This window comes from Chelonia mydas, chromosome 13, assembly GCF_015237465.2.
Source record: "Chelonia mydas isolate rCheMyd1 chromosome 13, rCheMyd1.pri.v2, whole genome shotgun sequence".
NCBI lineage: Eukaryota > Metazoa > Chordata > Testudines > Cheloniidae > Chelonia > Chelonia mydas.
Window position 1 is genome coordinate 15,149,562 of NC_051253.2, and position 14,141 is coordinate 15,163,702.

The 14,141-nt window shown below is 43.4% G+C and overlaps 1 protein-coding gene across 1 annotated transcript in view; it reads left to right on the top strand.

Moving 5' to 3' along the window:
* Positions 1-5,406: 5,406 nt before the first annotated feature.
* ATP9A (ATPase phospholipid transporting 9A (putative)) overlaps positions 5,407-14,141 on the top strand; it is a 107,120-nt gene continuing 98,385 nt past the window's right edge. Inside the window, exon 1 of the mRNA XM_043527037.1 lies at positions 5,407-5,543. Coding sequence (XP_043382972.1) covers positions 5,422-5,543 — 122 coding nt within the window. The 5' untranslated portion in view covers positions 5,407-5,421. The remainder of the gene's footprint in view (positions 5,544-14,141) is intronic.

Consider the following 14,141-nt stretch of genomic DNA (forward strand, 5'->3'; position numbering starts at 1 on the left):
GAGCATGTTTTAGAAAAACATCCAATCTTTATTTTAAAGTTGTCAGTGATGGAGAATCCACTGTGACCCTTAATAAATTGTTCCAATGGTTAATTAGTCTCACTATTAAATATTTATGCCTTATTTCTACTCTGCATTTGTCTAGCTTCAACATCCAGCTATTGGATCCAGCTCTTTCTCTGCTAGAGAGAGGAGCCCATTATTAAATATTTGTTCCACATCTAGGTATTTAAACTAATTAAATTACCCCTTAACCTTCTCTTTAATCTAAATAGCTCCAGCTCCTTGAGTATCACTATGACAAGCCACAGTTTGGCTACTGCTACCCCTGCCTTAGCCACATTTTACCATTAAAGTGGGGTTTGTGTAGCCCTCCATGCTTCTCCCCCTCCGTCCCTTCACCTACCAGACATGGGGGGAGAGAGCTCAGGACCTGTGCCTTGCAGCGGAGTGGGGGGGTAGGGACTTCTGCCCAATGGGGAGGAGGCTCGTGGGGCACGCTGGCTGGGGTTGGGGGCTTCAGCAGCAGCAGGGCTGAAGACCCTGAGTAGGCACACCCTGGTTCTTGAACTTCTGAAGATTGTCATATGTGGCACAGAGGGGTTAGTAAATTTGGCCATCCCTGCTATATGGCTTTTTTTCCTTTAATTCTCATGGCTCTTCTCTGAATCTCTCCAGTTTATCAACATCCTTGAATTGTGGGCAAAAGATCTGGACACAGTATTTCAGTGCCAGTTGCATCAGTGCCAAATGCAGAGGTGAAATAACCTGTGTAGTCCTATTCAAGATTCCCTTGTTTGTGCATCCCAAGATTGCATTAATTCTCTTGGCTACAGCATCGGATTGAGAGCTCATGTTCAGCTGATGATCCACCACAATCCCCAAATCTTTCTCAGAGTCATTACTTCCCAGGATAGGGTTACCCATCCTGTAATTAGGGCCTATATTCTTTGTTCCCAGATGTGTGCATTTACATTTCACCCATATCAAAATGCACACTGTTTGCATGCACTCAGGTTACCAAGCAAGCTAGATCACTTCAAAGTAGTGACCCATGCTTTTCATTATTTACCACTTACCAATTTGTGTCACCTGGAAACCTTATCAGTGTTGATTGTTTTCTCTTCCAGGTCATTCCATGTGGGACATGGAAGGTAGCATAGCATTAGGAGCTGCTCTAGTTCTAGGCAAACTGGGCAGGTGGCTGGGGCAAACCTGAGTGAGTGGTGCTGCGCTTGGGTATTTTCCAGCCCACCCTCCCCTCTACACCATCTCCAGGGGTGCAACTCTTACGACACAGTCAAAATGGATGTCACGATCTATGCTTGAGTTTTTGAAGACAGTTGTTACTAATGTTCCAGCATTTGTCTTCATTAACGACTGTCTGCAGTCTACTGGTGGGGGGAGGAGGATGCACTTACATCTCCCCAGTGTGTAGGCAGCTAGCACTGCTCAGAACATTTTCCATTAAATGAAATATGCTGTTTTTTCCCAAAGCTGAAACAATTTGCAGAGATGTATCTGTCCCAGCAAACACTTTGTTGGAAAGGAGTTAGAGGGAGAGACTCACAGCCTAGCATGTGGTGGTTAAAGCACTAGCCCGCCATGTGGAAACCTACTTCTAGTTACTGCCCTGCCTTATTCAAAGTGATCTAAAAACTGCTTATTCAAAACTGCTCTGAATCAGGAAGGACAAGGCCTTTTCGCCTGCATCTGCCACAGCCTAGATTAGAGCCCTGACCACTAGGACAAGAACACTCCCAGGTTTTGATCGGTCAGTGGACATTTCACCACCTCTTAGTTTTTACAAAAACATTTGACGTGTTTAGTTTTCCAATATGGCATGAAAACAAATTTTGAAAGTTGCTGCAAAATTGCAGTTGTTGTCCTCCAGCTAGCTGTAGTAGAGGCTGCTCTTGTAATAGCCAAATTATAAACCTTTCAATATTTTTTGAGAGAGGGTAAACTTGATTCAGGTATTCTGTGTCTATCAGTTTATTACCAGGGCATCTCATTCATATTTCATGTAATACACCACACCGTTTAGGTGGAGAACAAGCTGGATCCCAAGACTATTCCTGTTGTGACAATGAGTAGCTTGGTACCCCTCCTGGTAAAATGTCAGTGACATTTAGGTCAAATCAAACACCTCTCCATGCTTAAAAGCTGCTTAGATCAGCAGCTGCTGGAAGAAAGGAAGCAATAGTCAGATGGCAGAGGCAAGGACCTGGTCTTAATTATTAAAGAGCTACCCTAAATTAGGACTTAACTTGCTACATTGTACATCCATGCACGCTTCCATGGATAGTATGAAAGAGGCATCCTAAATTCAAAGGAGTAGTTCTGTGCATCCCACAATTATAGGGTGACCAGATAGCAACTGTGAAAAACCGGACTGGGGGGGGGGGGGGGGCGGTAATAGGCGCCTATATAAGAAAAAGTCCCAAAAAACAGGACTGTCCCTTTAAAAACGGGACATCTGGTCTCCCTACACCAGGGGTCTTCAAACTTTGAGACGAGGGCCATATTAGATTTTTGAAGGGGCTTCACAAGCCGAAGCAACTGTGAAAGAAATTAAATATATGCAAAATCATTAAAAAAAACACTATACTGTGTCAGTGTTGCATTAAATTCTAAATCAGGTATAAAAGTTAATTGATGCAGGTACTGTAAGTTGGCTCCTCTTTTTGGGTCTGCTCTGCCCTGTGCGTGCTCTCCTGAAGAAAATGGCAAAGGATTGAAAGTTTGGCTATACTTTGGTAAGAGGAGCTCCAGGTTCCCATTGTTGGTTGGGACTGTTTGGTTCTCTTAGGGCTGTACTTAAAATTTAACCATTATGAAATGGTTAATTTCCATCTTCTTTACTCCATTTATTGGAGATGTAATTAAGCATCTGGCTTGTATTTTTACTCTAAGGCAGGGGTACGTGCCTGCTTGGCTGCAGCAACGACTCTCCCCTAAGTTTGCTCCCCTTCTGGGGGGACACTGGCTCCCGGGGGCACTTATCCCTTTGCACAGCTCAGCTGAGCTACTCCCCTCCCCCCTCGCATGAGCTGCTGCCAGCGGCCCCTCCCCCTGCCTGCTCCGGGTGCCTGCTCAGCTGTTCGCTTCTCCCCTGTTGGTTGGAGGGCCAGACAAATGGAAGCCCCGGGCCGGATCTGGCCTGTGGGCTGTAGTTTGGAGACCCCTGCCCTACACAATTAGTTATATGGCACCAGAAGTCCCTGCCCCAAAGACATTACAATCAAATGAAAACAGACAGCAGCAAGGAGAGATGTCAAAACAAGCAAGGGAAAGCAGATCACTGAGCCTCTTTTCAGTTCTTTTTAAATGCTTTCTCTTATTTGAAAAAAAAAGGGGGGGGGTCTTGCTGAAGTGGAGTGAACTCACCTACAGCAAGTGATTCATGTAACATTTCAGAAGAGAAGGTTGTATTGTAATCTACAGGTGGAATAGAACTGTGTTGGTTCTGGCTACAATTGTTGCAAGGGTCTCATCTATACTAAAGTGTCAGTGACCCACTTATAATACTGTCCCATGGCTCAGTTACAATATAGTTCCAATTTGTGCACAGATGGGATCTTAACTATGCTCTGCAGAGGGGCTACTGCAGCTATGGTGACCAGACAGCAAGTGTGAAAAATCGGGATGGGGTGGAGGAGTAAAAGGCGTCTATATAAGAAAAAAGCCCAAATATCGGGACTGTCCCTTTAAAATTGGGACATCTGGTCACCCTAACTGCAGCAGACATGTCTGACCTTTTATCCTGACTACAATCAGATCTCATCTATATTGCAAGAGAGAATTAGCCTCTAAGAGGGGAGAGCAATGTTGTAACTGGGTGCCAGGTTGGCTACATTTGCAGAACAGGTGGGACCAGAAATTAACTCCAATCTACAGTGCTGAAAAATATGTGCTCTAAGCAATTTTCAGACTCACTGTAATGGAACTTATTGAAGAGGTAACGTTTAGTTTTAAAGTAACATTTCCTTTTTATTATTTATATGCTCATGCAGCTTGGGAGGAATATCACTGCTGCCAACAGTTATGTCAGTGTACGTGGAGAGGGACTGGGGCCAGTAAGTGCACTGTCTCTGTTGATTAGACACTCTGATTGCCCGAAGCACCGTTCTGTACTTCTTGTAATTGCTCACCTTTCCACTGCAGCTACTTAGTGGATTTGTCCTAGCTGTTACTAATATAGAAGCAGCAGATTTACTCGTAGGAGTCAAGCCAAGGATTGAGTCATTCTCCAAGAAGCCAGTAAAAGTTTGGCCCTATCACTAAGATGTTCCTATAGGCCAGATTTTCAAGGCTATTTAGGTGCCTAAAGATGCAGATTTTCAAGAGTTCCTAACTTCTCTAACTACCTTAAATCCCCCTAAGTTTCTATCTGTATTTACAAAAAGAAAAGGAGTGCTTGTGGCACCTTAGAGACTAACCAATTTATTTGAGCATAAGCTTTCGTGAGCTACAGCTCACTTCATCGGATGCATACTGTGGAAAATACAGAAGCTGTTGTTATACACACAGACCATGGAAAAATGGGTGTTTATAAACCCTTAAACAATGGGGCTATTTCAAACCCTGAGAAACAAAGAAAAATGTAAATCTTTGCAATTTTTTAAGGGTTTATAAACACCCATTTTTCCATGGTCTGTGTGTATAAAAACATCTGCTGTATTTTCCACAGTATGCATCCGATGAAGTGAGCTGTAGCTCACGAAAGCTTATGCTCAAATAAATTGGTTAGTCTCTAAGGTGCCACAAGCACTCCTTTTCTTTTTGCGAATACAGACTAACACGGCTGTTACTCTGAAACCTATTTGTATTTAGGCACCTAAATGACTGGGAAAAAAATCATGTCCCATGTACAAACCGGCATGATTTGCATAAAAAGTACATCACCAAACTCAGAGGTGGTCAGACTATGGTCCATGAAGCACTTACACATGTTCAGTAGTTGAAAAAGGAGAAAAAAATTGCAAAGATTTACATTTTTCTTTGTTTCTCAGGGTTTGAAATAGCCCCATTGTTTAAGGGTTTCTTTTAAGTGCTGGGTGTTTGTACCAAAATTTTAAATGTTAGTAACCACTTTGATAGTTTCACTAAAAGCTTCCATAAGTCATAAAAGTTTGCAAAAAAAAAAAAAAAAAGTTTTCAAGTCAGGTTTTTTGTAACTAACATTTTTGATTTTGAAAAAAGGCCATTTTTAAAAATAAAAAGCTTTTTGTTCAGAAAGTGTCAACTAGTTCCACTCAACACAGCTGGAAACATACCTAGGGCCTGCTTTTCAGAGGTGCAGGGTTAACTCCAGTTTAATTCTACCAACTTCTATAGAGGTTGTCACTCTTTATGGAAATAATCCTCATAGTACTGAGTGGGCTCAGTAGAGCTGATAGCCTTTAAAAGCAGCTGTAAATGAGGAGGGAGGAGCCAGCCTGGGCCTGTCACTACATCGTAGTAGAAGAGAAATCAGGAACTGCCTTTGCTTACCAGAACCACCTGAGACTAGAGCTACAGAGTGGAGAGCTGCTAGTGAGGTACTTCAGCTTGCAAAAGGGAAGGGAAGTGAAACCTGTGAGGGTGAGATTAAATGAAATGACAGAGTAAAAACAGACCCAGATTTATATTTTCCAGAAGGCAAAACACTTGCTGCACTGAAGTTACTTTAAAATCTATTATTAATAGTTTCCCATGAAATAGCATTGTGCTTGCCCACATGGAGGTAATGTATTTGGAAGTGGGAGGGGAGGTGGCCATGCGATAATCTCCCTATTCTGATATGACACATATGATAAAGTTTGAGAGCCCCCCAGTATAAACAAAGGCCACATTGGGCCTGAAAGCTTCATTGTTATCACTCACTTGTGGGGCCCATAAATGATATCACCATGGTGCTGAACATTTCTGAATCTCTGCTAAATTTCAAACAAGGTTTCTAGCTGCCTGCATTATACCTACCCTCCCCATGCAGGCTGGCTCACTGTGGTGAATGCTCTCCATGTTGCCCCACGTGGGTGGGCAAATTTGGACTCGAGCATGTTTGACACCATCCCACATTCATCACTGACCTAGAAAAGTCTCTCTCTGGCTGCACTCCCACAGCAGGAGGGGAAATATAAATGCTGAAGCACAGAAAAGAGCTGGCAAATTTAATGTGCCCTATCTATTCATGTTCTCTTATTGGCCTCCCTTGCTGTCAGGCTCTGCATTGTTATGATTAGCTTTTCTGATGTATTCCATTTCACAACTCCACAGGAAAATCCTTCACATTAGAAATGCCCCCTCAATGACAATTCTAATTCTGGACTCTGTTTAGCAACTCTTTATTCAGGGAAAACCAACCAATCTCCAGAGGTTTGTGCAATAAAACCAGCAATAGGGTGTCCATAAAGCAAATTAAATACTAATACAATTACACCTAACAGCATGATGCCTATTTTGGGGTGGGGAGGTTGAGGAAGAGGAGTCAAGTCTAGCTAACAAAATAAACCCTGCCATTCTAGCCCATAATGTACAATAAGCACAATAGAACAAGTTATTTAACCTGCATGCTATTATAGTGTATTGTGTTTTTCCTGATTAACTGAATAATCTGCTTGTTCAATTGTTTTACTATTCAGTATTAAAATCTGCATAGTAACATGGTTAAAGCTGAATTTCAACTTCCATCATAGCACTTCCCAAATTTTCAAAAACCAGACAGCTAGGGTGGTGCAGAGCAACATAAGCCTCCCCCATTCTGTTGTGCTAACATGGTGAGATTTGAGTTGCATGCAAATATTTTTATTTTCCTAAAGCGAGACTTAGCTTTCAAAAGCCTAGGAATTGATGCACTATAGAGAGATGGAATTAAATTGTCCATATAATATATAATTCCAATTGAATTTTCATGTCACCCTCCTTTTCAGTTGCTTATAGCTTCACCAAAAATTTTCTTTTTATTTGTGAATGAAACTGTGTGTGTGTGTTTGGTGCATCAATTGATTAGAAATGTGCATACATAATTCAGAAATCAACACTTCGCTTTGCCAGTCTTGTTGTGGTCTAAGAAATGAGCTAAGTTTGGACAAAATTGGTTTGGCAGGTTTAAAGTTATAAATGCCAAATTTTTGTGGGACTTTTACCCCCATAAGATTTGCTGATAGATGTTTTGGTGTTATAACATTCTAAAGTGGCTTGCAATGCTGGATGTGTTGTGAAGTGCTTTAATTTGATCTCAGCTTCCAAGGAATTTTTAAATTAAATCTTCAAATGTGCAATTTTTGCACAAACACATCATACTCTAAATGACAGTGCTTTCAGGTGTGAAATTTAACTATTGGACTATGAAGTCCATTGAACCTTATATACATTTCAGAAGGTTATTAATAAGCATTGTCATAGCCAAGACTGGGAGGTAGCCCGAGTGACCCAAGATACCACATGGTCTGTGAATGAACACAGCTCTAAAAGCTAAGAATTCCTCAGGACAGATCATGGCCTGCAGTAAGGTACCGGTGCACCACCAGAGAAGCATAAAGAGACTTTAAAATTCCCCTTGATGGGCAGTTCTGATTTCTTCCAATGTCAGGGAATTCTCAACTGGTGTGTAGTTTTCAAGGAATGCATATTTTAGACACATTGCACTTTAGCCATGTGAGAAGCAGTTAACTTCAGTGTGAGAGAGGCGACAGGGCGGCGTGCGGACATATTCAATTTCTCTCAAGCCACTCCAATAAACCAGCAAACAGAATTATCTGGCTAGACAATACAAAAAGCCAAAGCACATACTTGAAAATATGATTTACTTTAGATATGTTTGCATTACTTCTGCTAAGAAGAAGCCATCACTAGTTTCTAATGGCACCAGCATTCCTCTAGAGTGACTTGTGAGGCTGAACAAGGATATGACTCCTAATACCCTCAGTGGTTTGGAACAACCCATTAATTAGGCTAAATCTGAAATGCTAGCATTACACTGCCTTCCTGTCTTTAATTGCAGCCTTTGTCCATTCTGCCTGCTACACCTGGATCTCCCTTCCACTGTGCACTACGCATCCTCCTCTTCCATTAAACCAATGCATTTTTAACCCACTCTGCTGTGAGTATTGCTGTGGCAATAACTATATTTCTATTATTATAAATAATGATCTGTGTTAAAACCATCTTATGGTCACCTGGTACATTTTAGGTCTGATTGTATGTTTTACCTATTTAGGGTCCAATCCTGTAACCCTTACTGGCATGGCACTGTGACCCTTACTCATGCAAGTTGTCCCATGGAATCACTGAGGGTTACAAGATAAGGGCCAGATAGTACATCTAGTATGTCTATACAGGGCAAGGCACACTGTCAGCATTTAATAAATAATAAACCTACATGCCAACACATTGAATTTTAATTTAAGGAGAAAAATAGAGATTCTCCTTTAACTCCAGTGAAATACATTGGACTAGTGGAGCATTACAGAAGGACAGCATGAAAAATGGTAAATACTGTGCTGGAAAACACTGTCCCTTCTAAACAGAGGAAGTTGGCATCTATGCAGGATTGCCATAGATAAATCCACTCTGACACTTTGTTAGGATCTCTCCCAGCATTTCCTCTCCAAATGCCATACAGCTGGCAGCATGAAAAACATCTTTGCTGAAAATGTGCTGTCTGAGCACAACTCAGAGCTTGTGGCGTGGACGGGAAACTCTCAGAGACCAATGTCCTCTTGCCTTTGAGGAGACGCTCCCAGTTCTCTAAAACCTGGCTTCACAAACTGAAGAAGGGAACTTTTTGTTTTAGGCCCCTTCGACACTTGCTTCATAATGTTTTCTGCTAATAGTCTGTAAAGAACGGAATTATTAGACATACAGATGAACCTGATTTGCTGGGAAGAATCAACACAGCTTTTGTAAAGGGAAATCCTGCCTCACCAATCTATTAGAATTCTTTGAGGGGGTCAACAAACATGGAAAAGAATGATCCAGGGGATAGAGGGTATTTGGGCTTTCAGAAAGCCTTTGATGAGGTCCCTTACCAAAGGCTGTTGTCATGGGATAAGAAGGAAGGTCTTCTCATGGATCAGTTACTGGATAGACGCAGAAAACAAAAGGTAGGAATAATGGTCAGTTTTCAGAAGAGTCAGGTAAATAGTGGTGTCCCCCAGGGATCAGTAGTGGGACTAGTGCTGTTCAACATATACATAAACGATGTAGGAAAAGGGATAAACAGTGAGGTGGCAAAGTTTGCAGATGACACAAAGATAGTTAAGTCCAAAGCAGACTGCTAAGAGCTACAAAGGGATCTCACAAAACTGGGTGACTGGGCAACAAAATGGCAGATGAAATTCAGTTTTGATAAATGTAAAGTAATGTACATTGGAATCATAATCCCAGCTATACATACAAAATGATGGGGTGTAAAATAGTTGTTACCACTCAAGAAAGAGATCTTGCAGTCACTGAAGATAGTTCTCTCAAAACATCCACTCAATGTGCAGCACTAGTCAAAAAAGCTAACAGAATGTTAGGAACCATTAGGAAAGGGATAGGTAAGACAGAAAATATCATAACACCACTATATAAATCCATGGTACACCCACACCAGGAATACTGCATGCAGTTCTGGTCACTCCATCTCAAAAAAGATATATTAGAAATGGAAAAGGAAGGGCAACAAAAATGATTAAGGGTATGGAACAGCTTCTATATGAAAAGAGATTAAAAAGTCTTGGACATTCAGCTTGGAAAGGAGATGACTAAGGGGGAATAAGATAGAGGTCTATAAAATCATGAATGGTGTGAAGAAAGTAAATAAGGATGTGTTATTTACTCCTTCACATAAACACAAAAATGAGGGGTCACCCAGTGAAATTAATAGGCAGCAGGTTTAAAACAAACAAAAGGAAGTACTTCTTCACACAGTGCACAGTCAACCTGTGGAACTCCTTGCCAGGAGTTGTAAAGGCCATAACTATAACTGGATTCAAAAAAGAATTAGGTTCGTGAAGGATAGGTCCATACATGGCTATTAACCAAGATGGCCAGGGATGCAACCCCATGCTCTGGGTATCCCTAGGCCTCTGACTACCAGATGTTGGGACTGGACGACAGGGGATGGATCATTTGGGGATTCCCCTGTCCTGTTCATTCCCTTTGAAGCATCTGGCATTGGCCACTATCGAAGACAGGATACTGGGCTAGATGGGCCCAGTATTTATATTCTAATGTATATTCTAATGTTCTTAACACTGGTTAAATTGTATATGTGGTGAATGCAGAGCTGCCAAAGCCATTTTTAAATCTATTTTGAGAGCTGTCTTGTAGAGTAGTTTCCCATGGTTTCCTCACATGGGTTAAAAGGCAAGTGTGATCAGACGAATAATTAAAATCCTATCTAATGAGAGACATGGTTCAGCCGTTCAACCCTTCTTTGTTTGGCATGGTCAAGCTTTGGAAAAGTTATACAGAACCTACTAAAAGCCTTAAAGACTTAATTTCTGAAATCTTGAGACACTGAAGGTCACGTGCATAAAAAACGCATGAGGTGCACTGTGAATGGAAGGTCACTGCAGAAGGCATGTAGGTGCACAGAAAGGCTCATGGGGATGTCATGGCCCTCCCTCAGGGAGTCTCCGGGGAAGGCAGATCAGCATTATATATGGCTAATACTGTTGCAAGCATCGCAAAGCATTTTGAGGGTGGTCAAGGGTGTGTGAGTGGAGAGTGGAAGTTTCCTTTGCAGAATACGAGAGGCCGGAGGGGAGAAAGAAGAAGAGCAGAGAATGGGTTAACTCAACACTTCAGCTAGCTCCGTGTGAAGATAAGACGCTGGCCCCGGTCCAAGGTCATGGGCTCGACAAGAAATCAGCAGCTGCCCAGCTGTGAGAAGAGGAGAACTAAGTTGAGCAGAGCTGCGGAGATAGCGGCAAGAACAGTGAGAGCAAATGAGATGGCAACAGCGAAGGCCAATAGAAGAGAAAACAAAGTCGCCGGAGCCGGGATGTTTTGGGAAACCGCAAGTTGGTTTGGACTGGCACAGAGAGCATCAGAAGCAGAGGTCCCTGAGTGGAATACCCGCTTCCCCCCCACCCAAGGAGGCCAGGACTTAAAACCCTCCTGAGAGCTGGAGCAACTCGGCGATCAACAGCGGATCCTTGGATGACCTGGGCCCAGGACACCACTACCGTCCACCCTTTCCCCCCTCTTCTTCTGACATTATACCCAGGCCTAGCCAGTCTTGGGTCGTGCGTGTGTGAGAAGGAAAGTGGGTTAGGGCTTGGGGCACTAACACTTTCTTTCTTCCCCTGAATGACGTGGAAGCGTTCTCATCACTCTCTGCTGTTGTTTTATTATTTTATCAATAAAGCTTTAAAATTTAGACGTTTGGTGTGTTTCGTCATTTCCCCCCCAACAATCCTGCGGCATCAGCCTGATCAACTGACGCCCCAGGCAGATTGGTAACAAAAATCTGTCACAGGGAAACTGAACAGAGTAATATTACAATAAGACTGAAACAGTCACATAGCCATCTCCTAGTGCATCATCTCCACACACCTTAAGTAGTGTGTGTGACCCTGTCTACATGATGCAAAAAGGTGCTCTTTTCAATCAAGTTAATTCACTGAGTTAGCTTAACTCCCCCATAACACTTTTTAGACCAGGGGTTGGCAACCTATGGCATGCATGCCAAAGACGGCACGCGAGCCAATTTTTAATGGCACGCTGCTGTCTGCTGGGGATGGCAGACAGCAGTGTGCCATTAAAAATCCTGCCCGGCCCGGCCTGCTCTTCTCCACCCCTTGACCACCGCTCTCTCCTTGCAGGGCAGGCAAGCTTCTCCCTCCCCCACCTCTTCCCCTGGCGTGCTGGGTTTCTGCCCCTCCTCCTCTCCCTTCCTGCTGCCAATCCCCTTACTACGGAGGGGAAGAGGGACAAGCGGAGCACAACGCACTCATGCTCTCTGCTCCGGGGACCTTGGGGAAGGGGGTGGAATCAGCATATCCCCTCCAGCCCTCTGCCGTGAGCCACTCAGGGCAGGGAGCTGGGAGCACCCCCACGACCCCAGCCCACATCCCCAGCCCCCTGCCCTGACTCCTGCACCCTCCTCACACACCCCCAGCCCCCTGTCCTGACTCCTGCACCCCCCACACATACCCAGCCCCCACAAACCCCATGCCCTGACTCTTGCACCCCCCACATCCCCACCCCCGCCCTGAGCACCAAATGGGAGCTCCTGCACACACACACACCCACATTCCCACCTGTACCTCTCACACCAAATGGGAGCTGCCCAGGTAAGCGCTCCACACCCAAACCTCCTGCCCCAACCCCGAGCCCCCTCCCTCATTCTAGCTCCTGGCCAGACCCTGCACCCCAACCCCCAGCCTGCTCCTTCACCCCCAGCCCTGTTCTCAGCGCACTCCTACCGTCATCTCAGTGCAGAGAGAGGACGAGAATGGCCAGAACCAGGGAGAAGATAGGTACCTACTCTATGTGGACAGGGCTGGGACCTCAGACCGGCACCAGGATTGAGCGAGGCCGGCAGCCGGGACCCTGGCTGGCAGGAGCCGGCGGATGGACCCCCAGACCGGCAGCGGGCTGAGCTGCTCAGCCCGCTGCCGGTCTGGAGTTCTGGTTGCTAGCCCCTTGCCAGCCGGGGTCCTGGCCACAGGCCCTGCTCAGCCTGCTGCCGGGCTAGGTGAACGGAACCCCAGGCCGGCAACGGGCTGAGCGGGCCGGTGGTGTAAGATCAGCATTTTAATTTAATTTTAAATGAAGCTTCTTAAACATTTTGAAAACTTTGTTTACATACGACAATAGTTTAGTTATACAGTACAGAGACTTATAGAGAGAGACCTTCTAAAAAACGTTAAAATGTATTACTGGCACGCGAAACCTTAAATTACAGTGAATAAATGAAGACTTGGCCCACCACTTCTGAAAGATTGCCGACCCCTGGTATAGACACAGTTTAACACCTTTACAATTGTGTTAGCTGGTCATGTTGTAGCAGCTTTTATGATGTCTATACTTACTCTCTATGGTTCACTCCCTTTTCCTTCCCAGAGTGGTACTGCTGATTGGCTAGAAGGGTGCCACAAATCCTGCTGTCTTCCATTATCTTCCATTCAATTTACCCTTACGGAGGTGTGACTCATTCAGAGATGAATATTTAAGAGTGAAGATGATTATTAATTTTTGGTAGCTGCATTTCAGTCTCCTGAAGCTAAAACAAAAGTTGTGCACTTTCCCTGCTACTGCTTGTGCACCTAATTTGCATGTGTAGTTAACATGACTGAATGTACAGATTGGGCATTTGTATACATAAAACACCTGGATAATATTTTAACTAGCCATTTGCATTCAAAAAAGGCAGTTTTGCTTGAATAGTCACATTCATTGCAAGCCCAAATTAGGCCTGCAGCCCCGAGCAGCTCAAATTCAGAAAAAATTAACCTCTATGGTCCACAGATCCTGGAAAACACATGTGCATGTACTTAACTTTAAACATGTGAGTAGGCTCACTGAGGCCAATGTGACTGCTCATGGCCTTAAAGTTAACCACATGTTTAAATGCTTTGCTGAATCAGGACCAGCCTAAATCTCTCTGCATGGGAAGCAGGCTATCCACCCCTTGCTGATGTCCAAATATAGAAGGAGTCTAATTTTCCCCTTTCCACATCTCCGTATACCTGTTTTCAGTTCTTTTTATCCCCTCTTTTTACTTGACACTTTCACCGTTTTATGTAGAAAAAATTGTTAGCCTTGCAAATTTGCAAATAACGTAATAAATATTAATTTATTCTAATTGTTAAGCTCCACGTTCTGCCTTCCTACTTGTGCCCCTAGATTTTTCCACATCCAAAAAACTCACATGCTAAATCTCATAAAAATAGCTTTTATGAAAAATCACAAAATGGGCTCATTTTTCCCAAAATACTGCACTCTTTGTATTTGTTTATTTTATTTTATTAGTCACACTTTTGAATTTGATCTCATTCTGGATGAGTGAGAGGGTGTCAGTCCTGTTATTCTGTAAATTAGGCATACAAGGGATTTTTTGTGTGTGTTTCAATATATCTTTGTATGAGGAACAAAACAAAACCTTGTAGAAATCCTATGTTTCCCCAAACCAAAACACATGCATGCTGAAACTTCATTAT